This window comes from Cucurbita maxima, unplaced genomic scaffold (assembly GCF_002738345.1).
Source record: "Cucurbita maxima cultivar Rimu unplaced genomic scaffold, Cmax_1.0 Cma_Scf00013, whole genome shotgun sequence".
Taxonomy (NCBI): domain Eukaryota; kingdom Viridiplantae; phylum Streptophyta; class Magnoliopsida; order Cucurbitales; family Cucurbitaceae; genus Cucurbita; species Cucurbita maxima.
Window position 1 is genome coordinate 2,718,938 of NW_019272029.1, and position 12,050 is coordinate 2,730,987.

The 12,050-nt window shown below is 33.7% G+C and overlaps 2 protein-coding genes and 1 long non-coding RNA gene across 5 annotated transcripts; 1 reads left to right on the forward strand and 2 right to left on the reverse strand.

Annotated features, from left to right (window-relative positions):
* Nucleotides 1–234: 234 nt before the first annotated feature.
* LOC111488083 (40S ribosomal protein S12-like) lies at nucleotides 235–2,201 on the reverse strand. The gene is made up of 5 exons (XM_023135715.1): nucleotides 2,111–2,201; nucleotides 1,743–1,799; nucleotides 1,030–1,318; nucleotides 679–744; nucleotides 235–588 (listed from the first exon to the last, which is right to left on the reverse strand). The coding sequence occupies exons 2-5, from the start codon at nucleotides 1,748–1,750 to the stop codon at nucleotides 529–531; spliced, it is 423 nt and encodes a 140-aa protein (XP_022991483.1). The 5' UTR covers nucleotides 1,751–1,799; nucleotides 2,111–2,201; the 3' UTR covers nucleotides 235–528.
* Nucleotides 2,202–3,345: 1,144 nt separating this feature from the next.
* On the reverse strand, nucleotides 3,346–7,366 carry LOC111488084. Its single transcript, XR_002719156.1, has 5 exons — nucleotides 7,137–7,366; nucleotides 6,275–6,472; nucleotides 5,915–6,023; nucleotides 3,944–4,841; nucleotides 3,346–3,492 (listed from the first exon to the last, which is right to left on the reverse strand). It is a non-coding gene; the product is annotated as an uncharacterized LOC111488084 (long non-coding RNA).
* Nucleotides 7,367–8,615: 1,249 nt separating this feature from the next.
* LOC111488202 (deSI-like protein At4g17486) lies at nucleotides 8,616–10,948 on the forward strand. Of its 3 annotated transcripts, XM_023135880.1 has the most exons (4): nucleotides 8,616–9,048; nucleotides 9,630–9,766; nucleotides 9,876–9,917; nucleotides 10,421–10,476. In XM_023135880.1, the coding sequence occupies exons 1-4, from the start codon at nucleotides 8,910–8,912 to the stop codon at nucleotides 10,448–10,450; spliced, it is 348 nt and encodes a 115-aa protein (XP_022991648.1). In that variant the 5' UTR covers nucleotides 8,616–8,909; the 3' UTR covers nucleotides 10,451–10,476. The 3 variants fall into 3 exon arrangements, with proteins under 3 accessions (XP_022991648.1, XP_022991646.1, XP_022991647.1); XM_023135878.1 differs by having other exon boundaries at nucleotides 9,630–9,917; nucleotides 10,421–10,948; XM_023135879.1 differs by having other exon boundaries at nucleotides 9,630–9,917; nucleotides 10,448–10,948.
* Nucleotides 10,949–12,050: the final 1,102 nt, after the last annotated feature.

The following is a 12,050-nucleotide window of genomic DNA, read 5'->3' on the forward strand; positions in this document are numbered from 1 at the left end:
CAAAAGGTTGTACCCTTAACGACTCTAAGTCAATAAAAATCATAACTACATAAAAAGACTTCGATTTAATTGCTTCATCATTTGATATGTTCATACAATTCAAAATTTTTTAATATCTATAAGCGTCTAAACAAGCTTTAGCGAAAGCATGACAATTGACAATATATTGCCATTTTGATACAAATTAAAAATCACCAAAATAACAATACTTAGCAAGAAAGAGCGGAGGTAGATAAATCTAATAGTGAATACAGCAAGAAAAAGATGATAAATATCAATTGAACATTTCCCATGGCAAGGAGACTCTTGATGAATATTGTTATGTTGGCCGGAATGATAATAATGAGCATCACATCAATGGACTCAGAACATAAAAAACTAGTATTTCCAATCAATCAACAAAAAAGAACACATTGTAGGGTGAAGGTGTTAAAGCTGCAACGGTGCACCAATCTAAACATAGCTAATGATCAAAAACTTTCTAAGTGAGCCAAGCAAATGTAGTCTCAGCAGACACCGTTTTGATGATCAATTTGAACTCACATGCTTCTGCACGATGTGAAGCGCCTCGTGATCCTCCCCAAAGTCCTATGGATAACACATTCAAATTTCAAGTAAACGAAAATGTTTTCTAAGATGGAATAGTTGCTATGGATGTGAATGGACACACGGATGTACCTTAACTACGACACAAGAGCAACCGACAACCTTCCTTGCCTTTCCTTCCGAGTCAATCTTGCATAGCTGAAGAATTAGACCAAGTATGGAAAACAAAAATTACTTGTCTGGAATCCTGAACTTATATGGGAAAACTTTGCTTAAAACAAAGGCCTATGTGCATAATATTGTACAATGCAGAACATGTAAAACATGTAGCTAAACATTAAGAGGTAAAGGCTTAATCTTGGTAGAATGAGTATAGCATAGTGCATAATGGTGCCAAAGATGAACAAAAAACGAGCAAGATAAACCCTTTTATCTATAGATAGAATGTTAGAAAATATGCATAAATAAGATTTAAACACTTACACCGGCCCACTCGCCAAGGGTTTTTGCACTAGGAACTGTCATCAAGTTAACGTTGTGCTCCGCACAAAGGGCTTTGACTAGTTTAACATAGTCTGGCTGGTTGCAATCTTCTCCCAAGACACAGAGCTGAGCAGCATGCTTCTCAATAGCTTTAGCACTCTCATGGAGGCCTCGAACAAGCCCACCGTGAGCCAATGATTTTCTAAGAACAAGTTGCAAAGCAGTCTCAATGTCCATTGGCTCACCTAGAGCTGGGGCAGGAGCCTCAGCCACAACTGTAACTTCATCACTGCAAAAGAAATCATGTTAAAAGGGATTAAAAAACCCCACTATGGCATGCTACTGTCAACAATAGAAGGCAATTGAATAGACATTTACGCAAATATTATGATATTACCAAAAAAAAATGCCTCAAATTCCCTAGTACTATTTAACATGTAATAAAGGGGTATTCAATCCTCAGCAACTCTTAATCCCATGCAAAGAACTAATACAGATCAACGTGTATATATATATATATATTGAACTTCAAAACTTTGAATTGGATATGACCTAAGACCAAAATAATCGATTCCAAGCAGAAGATTCTACTTCTGAAAAAAACCAAGGCATCGCCTATATCCAAGATATTGAAAAGGAAACCATCAGCTACAACACAAAAATTGGCAATTAACAGGAAAGTTGGAAAAAGTTATAAACAAGTTTCCACTCACGCTGACATCTTTCTTCTTGACTAGAAGTTCTTTCTCCTTCCTTCTGCAAACAAAAAACTGCAAAAAAGGATAATTAAACAAAACAAATAAGGAACTCTAGAACAGACAATTTGAATCAAGAACGAAGGCATATAGAGTAAACTACTAATCCGTTCGCTCTACTGGGGTTTGGTTTTACGGTTTTGATAATCAAGATAGCGGGAGATCAATAAACAGCTGTGAGTTCGAAATCCGAGGACGAGAAGGATTAATGGAGACGATCTTTGTTTTCGTGGACACCAAGGAAGGGATAACAATGGCTAACCAGGAGGAGAACAAGAACTGCTTACCGGAGATTGAGAGAGAGAGCGAGAGAGAGAGAGGCTTACCAGAGAATTGAGAATCTGCGGCGGCGGCAGGACTGCGAGAGGATGTTCGTAGAGAAGATTAGGGGTTTATGAAAGTTTTCGGTATCGTATAAATGGGCTGATTTATTGGGCTTAGTATATATATATAACGAATCTGGGCCGTGGGTATTGAGTTCAGTATTTTCAAATGGGCTGGTTTATTGGGCTTAGTAGATATATAGAACGAACTGGGCCGTAGGTATTGGGTTCGGTATTTTTCAAATGGGCTGGTTTATTGGGCTTAGTAGATATGTAGAACGAACTGGGCCGTGGGTATTGGGTTCGGTATTTTTCAAATGGGCTGGTTTATTGGGCTTAGTAGATATATAGAACGAACTGGGCCGTATGTATTGGGTTCGATATTTTTTCAAATGGGCTGGTTTATTGGGCTTAGTAGATATATATAGAACGAATCTGGGCCGTGGGTATTGGGTTCGGGATTTTTTGTGTTCCACAAATTAAAGCCCAAACCCTAGACCCTAAATTCTAAAATGTCTATAAACATTAAATTGAATTATAGAAAATAACATCTTGAACTCCAATTTAATGTATGATAAATACGAATATAGAAAATAAAACCTAAAACCCTAAAAAGATTGAGATTTATTTAAACCAATTGAAGAGAAAAATAAAAAATAAATTGAGAGTCATTAGGCCCATTAAAACCCAAAAAAAATTGGTGAAAATAAATTAAATAATAATATTATATAATCGTAAATATTTTTATTAAAAAATCATTGTCTCAATGGTATATGTTTTTAACTTTTTTTATTATTATTTTCTTAAATGCCCATTAAATTATTCTCATAAAACTTTGTTTAGTTTAGGTTTATGTTCCAATATTTATGGATAATTTATAATTACGTAACTAATATTTTTATTTTTGATAATCAATCGTTATCACGAAAAACATAATTTGATAATTATATTTTAAGTTATAATAATTAAAATTTCAAAACTTTAAATTTTTAAATTGATGGACCGAACACAGCTTTAATTGTTTATTTTTTTTCATATTATTTGTATTTTTTTTTTTTTTTTTATGGCAATCTTCACTACTGCTAAATTGATAAATCAAGCATTCTCGACCTACCAAGCGAAACCCATAGTTTCTTGGTCACGACTAACTAAAGTTAAAGTTCTATTAAACAATATAAGGTTTTCATGAGGCTGATGTTGAGCCGTCATCCAAGCACGAATACCTTCCTTTAAGAGAATATTTTTAGTAGAGAAAATCTCAAATTCATGATCTTCCAGTGTACAAATTTCTTGAGAAATGAAGTCATAGACACGTAGGTTCGAAGTCAGACCAACTACTTCAACTACTTCAAGAGCACTCATCCACAAACCATTCACTACTTCGGCTGCCAAAGAAAAAAAAAAAAAGCATGCGATCATGAAATAATACTAAACCTTTTCAATAAGTTTGCAAGTTTGCAAGTCATATCATGACATTATATCAACAATCCATCATTGTAACTAAGATCTATATATATGTCAATTGGCATTCATCTTGTTCTCCATTAACCCAAATGTTATCACCTATGAAGGTAAATATACTCACAAAATTTTCCCTTACTTGTAAGCGGTTGTAAGCGGTTGTTGTTGCCTTTTGCTTACATTTCTATATAACACCAATTTCAATTTCTCAATTCGCTTTCAAAATTTTCTGTCGAAATCTCTCTGTCATCGTTTTCTAAAATTTTCTTCTTGAACTGGGGCCAGAAGCTCGAGCATACGTCGCTTGACCGTAGGCGACGCAAGAACGAATAAGCTTAACTCACTTGATGCTGAGAAGTGAAGTGAGTGCCGCACAATATAACCCATGAGTCTTCCAGCAAAATCAGAGCCAGAAACTACCAGCATCAACTCATTGGCAGATGAACTTCCATGGCTGCAACAAGTTTCAATGGATAGCCCTCCAGAAGTAAAGGATCCAAGTGACTCAAAAGACATAAGCCCTGAACTTGTTTCCCTCGATCTAAGCCTCTCAAACAAGGATTTGGGCGGGAGTTTGCCAGAGGAATTGAACCTAATTGACTTTTTTTGTGCTGATAATTTACCAAACGACATTTCCTACGAAGGTACAGAAGCAGCAGCTAAGCCTCGAGTTTTCTCCTGCAATTTTTGCCCAAGGGAGTTCTTGAGTTCACAGGCACTTGGAGGCCACCAAAATGCTCATAATCGAAAGAGGAAAAAGGCTAAACCAGCCCATAAATTAGTTACCAATTCAACTGATTGCAAACACTCGAGTGTGTCCTCCCTGCCTTTTCAAGGCTTCAATAGATCACTTGGAATTCAAATGCATTCAATGATTCATAAGCCATTTTCCCATGCACCTGTTTTTGGTTCCATTCATCCTTTTGAGCCTGAGGTCTGGGACAGACAGCCTCTTTACACGCAAGTGGCAACTGGCAAATGGCCCTTGTCGAAGAATTATCGGTTGGGGGCCTCACCGGTACTGCCATCAAGCAGCGGAGCAGAAGGTTTTGATGGTGGTTGGAGGCTGTCGTCAAACAGTGACACATTGTTGGATTCAAAGCGTCCTCATAATGAACTGCACAAGCTAGACTGTTTAGACTTGTCTTTGAGGCTGTAACTCTAAGATGGACCAAAACCTTTCCCCCCTTTTCTTCCTTTGCCTTAAATTACCACACGTGTAAAAATCTTGCTTTCCTCCGTTTGGAAGATAATATGTGGCCTGTAGTATTCCCTGTATTAATGAGAAATCCATTTCCGCAATATATTAAGTGTTAGTTAAACGATTACTGTCGAAAATTGCCAAAAGTCTAAAGCGAACATTCTGCATTTGTAAGTACCAAACTAAAAGAAACCATGCTATAAACATCACTGTCTCCCTACCTACTATTTACAAATTGGAGGTTATAGTGATTACATGGATTAAACTTCAATAATACTCTTTCGATTACAAAAAGAATATGAATCAAATGCAATATCACATACATAAGTGAGAGCAAGTACAAAAAGGAAAGACTGCAAAACGAGTTTTAGAGCATAATTGAAAAGACGTTCTAAGTGTTTAAAAAAATCTTTTTAAACACTTAAATAAGTCATTCCAGGCGAACTCTTAAAGTTCTTTTTCAAATGATCTAAAGACATGCAAGCCAAGATAATAGTGATGGTCAATGGAGTGAATTCATGTTCCATGTTTGACATAAGCAGTAACACTTGTGCTACCCATGACATCACATTTTCTTGATTTCATACTTGGGTATGTTAGGAATCCGGTATAATATTGTCCACTTTGAATATAAGCTCTCATGGCTTTGCTTTTGGTTTCTCCAAAAGGCCAATGGATGTATTCTTTACTTAAAAACCCATGATCAACTCCTTAATTAGCAAATGTGGGACTCCTCTCCCAACAACCCTCAAAAGATCAGTCCATTGAAAAGTACCGATCACGTCGACAACAATATCTCGGTATTTCATTGGTCAGCACATACTGTATTCTCAGAGAATAAAATAGAAGAGATGGATTTTTTTTACTTAGTTTTTAAAAAAGTAAGTTATCTACTCCATCTGACTAGTTCCGGGTTCGGATTTGTAATAATACTCCCCTCTCACTAATTGATACTTTGAAACGGGTTTCTCCCGAACTTTCTACTAAGACAGAGAGCAGTAAAGAAACTTAAAAAAAAAAAAACTGGAATCTTATAATAAAACACAATCATTATTATTAAAATCCCATATTACAAGGACTTCCCAAAATAAAGCAGAAAATATCACAATGTCTTGAAAATGACAAGAGATGGCACGGAATCTTACCTCAGCAGTTGGGTTGTCTATTCATTGAGTTATACTTCATAGCTCTCCATTTTTTCTAGTAAAGCCATCAAATTTATGAGTGGGTGAAAGACTAAAATGGCGGTAGTTTCTGCACGAAGATAAGATTTTAATTAGTAAAAGGATTTGAGTGCTTCTCCTAACTGGAATGAGATGTCACATCATCATTTGGGCGCAATGTTCCCACTTCATTCTCCTTAATTTAAGCGCTATGTCCACGCTGCTAGTTGGAATGACAAGTGCTGAGCAATTTAAGATGCAGCAACTTCATTCTCCTCAGTTTGTGTACAATACTACTATGTATTCTGGATAGTTCAGTACATTAGGGTCAATATTACTCACCAAAAATCGATATCCAACCAACAGCAAACAACTATTCTCAAATGAAAATACTGCAGAGTCAATAATTTCAATTGATTTCAATGAATGCTTTTACAGTTTCCATCCATCTAAAGAAATCTGTTTATCCTTGTTCTTCATAGATTTATGAAGGAAAACAGCGCCGCACTCCTTGCTTCAACATATTCATTATCCAATTCCCTGTGTACAAACATAGTCATCTCAGAAAATTCGGAGGCATTGTGATTTAATAATTGGGGCAAGATGATAATATTAAAATAAGATCGAGATTATGAAGATTGTCACCGACACAATATGCAAGCAATTATTTATTGATACTGTTCATCATATTTGAATTCAGAATATGGAAAATATTGAGGGCCATCAAACTCATACTTGAATTCAGGGCCAGCATACGGATGAGTTGGCATTGTTTCGAAGAGACTATCTGGCCAAGCTAAGCACCTCCATTCCCGGAGAACATGGTAGTTCTAGGGAAGCACGGTGGTGCATATTATTCAATCGAAATTCTTCTACTGCAGAAGAGTTATTTCTCCCGAAAAACAACCCACTAAGAAACAGCGATGCTCAATTCTTCAACCGTTCGTGAATATTTTTGCTTGCTAATTACGGGGACGCTCGTGTAGCTTCTATGGATTAATTGTAAGAAAAAAACGAAGAACCGAGGGCAGAACTCATCCATACAATAAATTATTAATCTCAATAAACTATTCAAAGCTAATTACGGAGCTACAATACAAAAATTGAAGAACTACGAAACCCGATGGACACGAAATTAACTTTTTCAACAGCTTCTAGATTTCATATTTCTTTCCGCGGCAGATAGAAGAACAGAGAAACAAACCTGATTGGGAGAGAGAAATCAAGTTCCTTCGAAAACGAATCTGAGCATGTCGGAAATGTAGGGTTTTCAGGTGGGAATTTGATCGGATATTGTCGGTGCGCTTGCACATGTGATCGGAAAGCTGAAGGCATTTCCTCAATGGTCGAATCACTCGCGCCATTATCTGTGGTGAATTTGAATTGAGGAAGATGAAGAGGAAATTCCCCGCGGGATTTAGGGTTTAAGCTTCGCGCTCAGACCCTAAATTTAAAATAAATAAATAAAATTTTCATTTTTCACACGTCCCTAACTCCCTACCATATTTAAAATTTTAAAAATAAACGGATGTATTAGATATCAAAATAAATTTTGTATTTAATGAAATCATAATTTATTTATTTATTTTTTTTGTATGATGAGTTTATGAATAAAAAAATTTAAATCGTCTATTTAAAATTAGAATATCTCGTGATACAAATTAAATACTCTGTAACTTATTATATACCTAAATTTTATCGAAACATTTAATTATTTTTTTAAAATACAATATTTTAGGTCAGATTATAATGTATTTATCAAGGTTTTTACACCGTTATAATTAATGTTTTATTTTCCTCTCACAATTCATCCTCTTAAGGGTTAGCGTCTACACCACCAATTATCTAACTCTAATATCATTTGTAACTGTCTAAGTTCACCACTATCAAATATTGTCCATTTTTTGCCTCCAGCATTCACACTACATATAGCTTGACTCTGATACTAGATCCTGTCTCGCTTTGGCCCGTAATGTATCACTGACATTCTCACAATTTTAAAACACATCTACTAGAAAAAATTATCCACTCTTATATAAAATGTTTCGTTCTCCTTTTTCTGACGGATGTGTGATCTCACAATTTTTTTTTTTTTCAAATTACATCGACCAAAATTACCGTTTAACTATTTAAAAAAAAAAAAGTGAAATTAAAAAATTAAAAAATTCATTAATCTTCGTTTAAACAAATTCAATAATTAAGTAACTAATATGTTTACCTTACCAACAATAAAAAAGTCGAAAGTATAATAAAATAAAGACAGTTTAATAATGTATTCGATAAAATAATTGATTTTTTTTTTTTATCTTTTAATCTATAATACGTATTTTATACAAATTAACACTCATTATTTATGAAATAAAACAACATAAATAAATAATCTGTGATGAATAAAATTATTTTTAAACCTAAATATCTAGAAAATTATGCTATAAAAACTTTTCAATAATATATATATATATATATATATATATATATATATATATATATATATGAAATGTAATCATCTGAAAAGATTAGAATCTTGTTAATGATAGAAATTAAAATAAAAATAATATTATTAAAAGTAGAGAGAGTATATTAAAATATTATTTAAACTTTAGCTAAAAAATATTTAATCTAATTATTAAAAAAAAAAAGATTTAGGTTAGTGATCAAGTTATATAAAACTTAGCCAGCACGAGAAAATTAGAGAGCCAGCTAAAAAGCTCTCAGTGGCATTTATGTAATTAGAGCCAAAAACCGAGCCCGTTGGTATACCCTCACCAAACTAGGATCGTCCACGGTCCAGATCATTTCTACGGTGTTCAACAACGAGTCACCGCCGGTGACGCCCGTTAGAATTAGAAACTAAGAAACAAGAGTTTCCGTTCTTCTCCACAGATTTTGAATTTCAAAATTTCCGTTTCTCGAGGACTTCACTCTACGTTTTATCGGTTCCGTCTTTTGAGAGTTCTTGGCCATGAATTGAGACGGAATGATGTTATTGTTTAAGAAACCAATCGAAGAACGCACCGGAGGATCCGTGCCGGTGTATCTGAATGTGTACGATCTAACCGCGATCAATGGCTACGCTTACTGGTTTGGCCTCGGCGTTTTCCATTCCGGAGTTCAAGGTCAGTAATGGCAGTAATTGCTTCCGTTTGATCTTCGTTTTCTAAGGCGTTTCCTGAGTTTTTTCTGTTTTCTCTTGGCCGAATCTCTATTGCTGCTTTTGCGTTTCTTTTTTCTTATTTTTTTGTGATCTTGCTAATTCGTTGATGCGATGTGATGCGATATGCGACATTCTTTTTTAATTTTGCGTTTGGATGGGAAGAAGATTTCTGCGACTGTTAACTGTGTGTACTGTGAACCGAGAGATGCATCGGCTGTGAGAAAATTTCTGATTAGCCAAACGCTTTTCATGAACTGTCAACTTGTTTTACGGCAAGTTTTCATCACGATTCTGCATTTTTTTTCTATCAATTAGACTACCAAAAAGCTATCGAACTTCGAGCCCGATTAGGCAGATGAGTAAAATTTTATTAAAAGATTTCGATACTATTTCCGGCTTTTCGTTTGAATGAACCAACTCGTTTCTTTATAGTATGCGATTTCGTGGTCGATGTCGGTGGAGTTCTTATGCTCAATCTGGTAGATCTTTCAGTTAAATTTGTCGAACTCGATTTTACGTTTCTGCTGTGGATTTCGATTGTAGTTCATGGTGTGGAATACGCATTTGGAGCTCACGAGCGCTCAACAACGGGAATTTTTGAAGGACTGCCGAAGCAATGCGACGGATTTCGATTTAGGAAGACAGTTTTGGTAGGCAAAACAGATATGAAACCAACAGAGGTGAGAGCTTTAATGGATGAACTTGCCCAATCCTACAAGGGAAATGCTTACAATTTGATCACCAAAAACTGCAACCATTTTTGCAATGATGCTTGTGTTAAACTCACAGGGAATTCCATCCCAAACTGGGTTAATCGCCTTGCTAGAATTGGTAAGAAAGTACCTCTTTCTTTTTATTCATTCATGACCTGTTTAGCATATCAGTTTCTCTTTTCCGTTTGTGCATTTCTACCGATTTCAAGTTCGTTTAAAAGTTTCACATAATTTTCTGATGAACATGAACACAACCCAAATTCAGCTTTCCAGTTCATCATTTTTCTTGAATGTGAATTTGGCAGGATCGTGAGTTCATAAGTAAGTAATACATCTCCATTTGTATGATGCCTCTTGAGAAGCTCAAAATAAAGTTATAAGAGCTTAGGCTCAAAATGGACAATGTCATACCATTATGGAGAGTCGTAATTTCTAACCGTTCTTTAGTAGTAAGATGATCTTGCTGAGATACGTTATAACAATTTTGATAGTTTTGTTTGATCGGAGAAAGTAACTGAAAAAGTATTTTGAATTTGTAATCTAGTTTACGTGCCTACTTGGTTTTGTGCTGCACCATTTTGGATCAATTGGGCTGTTTCTTTTTTTCTGTTCATTTTTCAGGGTTTCTTTGCAATTGTGTTCTACCAGTGACCTTCAATTCCACCAGAATCCGTCACCACAACAGAATAGAAGACAAGGTTGTAACCATGGAAACAAAGAAGGAATTGACAAATGAATCAACAAAAACTCCCAGTTCTGATTCTACTTCATCTCCTTCCTCGATGGTTCGCCGAGGAAGAACTCAGACGAGACGAGCTCCTCCTCCGTGTTCTCCATTGTCTTCTCATTCTTCGTCCTCATCTTTATGAGGAACAGACATGATTGGAACCTCAGCTCCATTGGAAGTGCTGGAAGAAGGTGAGACAGTCACAATTCTTAGCTTTTCCTCTATAATATTCTTCTTTATGATCTTGGAAGATCAAATTCAAATCAGAAGCCATTGATTTGTATGCTTTCAATTCCCTTCGTTTGCCTCTGAATTGTTTTCTTGTATTATTTCTACTTCTTGTAAAAGTTAATATCATTGTGAAGTTAAAATCACAATTCATATTCTCATAATTTAAACAAAGTGTGGACTTTTTGTTACTTGAAATTTAAGTAATCACAGTCTTCTTGTCAAAGTGAAGAGAAAATCACTTGAGATGATTGGACAAGAAGTTACAATCATAGGAGACATTTTATTATTTATTTCCTCTCTCTTTCTCTCTCTTTTATTTATTTATTTTTACTGATTTCCTCGTTTATTTATTTATTATTTACCATTTTCTCTCCTTTTTAAAACAAAATTGTAGATATATGAATTTTATACTCTAAAAAAAAATATTAGAACTTAAAAATAAATAAATAAATAATACCTTTAAATTTTCAAAGAAAATCTAAAAATGGCCTATAGTTACCTTGGAACGGTTAGTATTTTATTTTAAAAATGCATTTAAACTTTGAAAAGTTAGGTTAATATTTTTAAATCTAAAAAAAATTTTAAAAATATATTAAAAAAATATCCATGAAAATTTAAAAATAGAATCAACCTCTTTACTTTTATATATATATATATATATATATATATAATTGATTTTTTTTATTGTCGATATTAGAAGAAAATTGTCTATCGACACTTTATAAATTATCTCCAAACGTACTAATGGTAAATATATTTTCAATAAAAAAAAATTTAAAAATGTTTTTGAAATTTAAAAAAAGTTAAGAGTATTAATAAAACATTTGAAAATTAAAAGAGTAATTTTGAGATTTTTTTATTTTTTATTTTAAGTCATTATATATATATTTTGTAAACAATATGTAATATTTAAGAATTTTTTCAAAAATAAATTAGCCTATAAATAATGATAAATTAACATCTGAAACAATAATGGACTCTTTTCCTACTTTTTTGCTTTAGATAAAACCCAAATTTCGTTAAGATGTCACTTTCCTTCAAATAAATTGAATAAATACGAAAGTTAAAGAAATATAGATGAGATTATAATAATTAAATACTGACTATAAATACGAATTAAACGTTTAATTTCTAAATTTATAGTAAAGGAAACCCAAGTTTAAATCCAAATCTAAATAAATGTCTTAATTCTTAGTGTTTCTGTATTTTTGTAATAAATTTAAACTAAAAAAAACGAATTGTTTTAAAAAATTATTTTTAAGTTTAGATTTTGGAGTTCAAATGTTTTCTTAT

What these genes read in the sequence shown, in the direction of transcription:
- LOC111488083 (XM_023135715.1), bottom strand. An exon ending in CCCTTGGCGAGTGGGCCGGT is followed by an intron (nt 745 to 1,029) that starts GTAAGTGTTTAA and finishes CTAATTCTTCAG; the next exon opens with CTATGCAAGATTGACTCGGA. An exon ending in GCTCTTGTGTCGTAGTTAAG is followed by an intron (nt 589 to 678) that starts GTACATCCGTGT and finishes TGTTATCCATAG; the next exon opens with GACTTTGGGGAGGATCACGA.
- LOC111488202 (XM_023135878.1), top strand. Translation starts at nt 8,910, where the DNA reads ATGATGTTATTGTTTAAGAAACCAATCGAAGAACGCACCGGAGGATCC. An exon ending in TTTCCATTCCGGAGTTCAAG is followed by an intron (nt 9,049 to 9,629) that starts GTCAGTAATGGC and finishes TTTCGATTGTAG; the next exon opens with TTCATGGTGTGGAATACGCA. An exon ending in TAATCGCCTTGCTAGAATTG is followed by an intron (nt 9,918 to 10,420) that starts GTAAGAAAGTAC and finishes TTCATTTTTCAG; the next exon opens with GGTTTCTTTGCAATTGTGTT.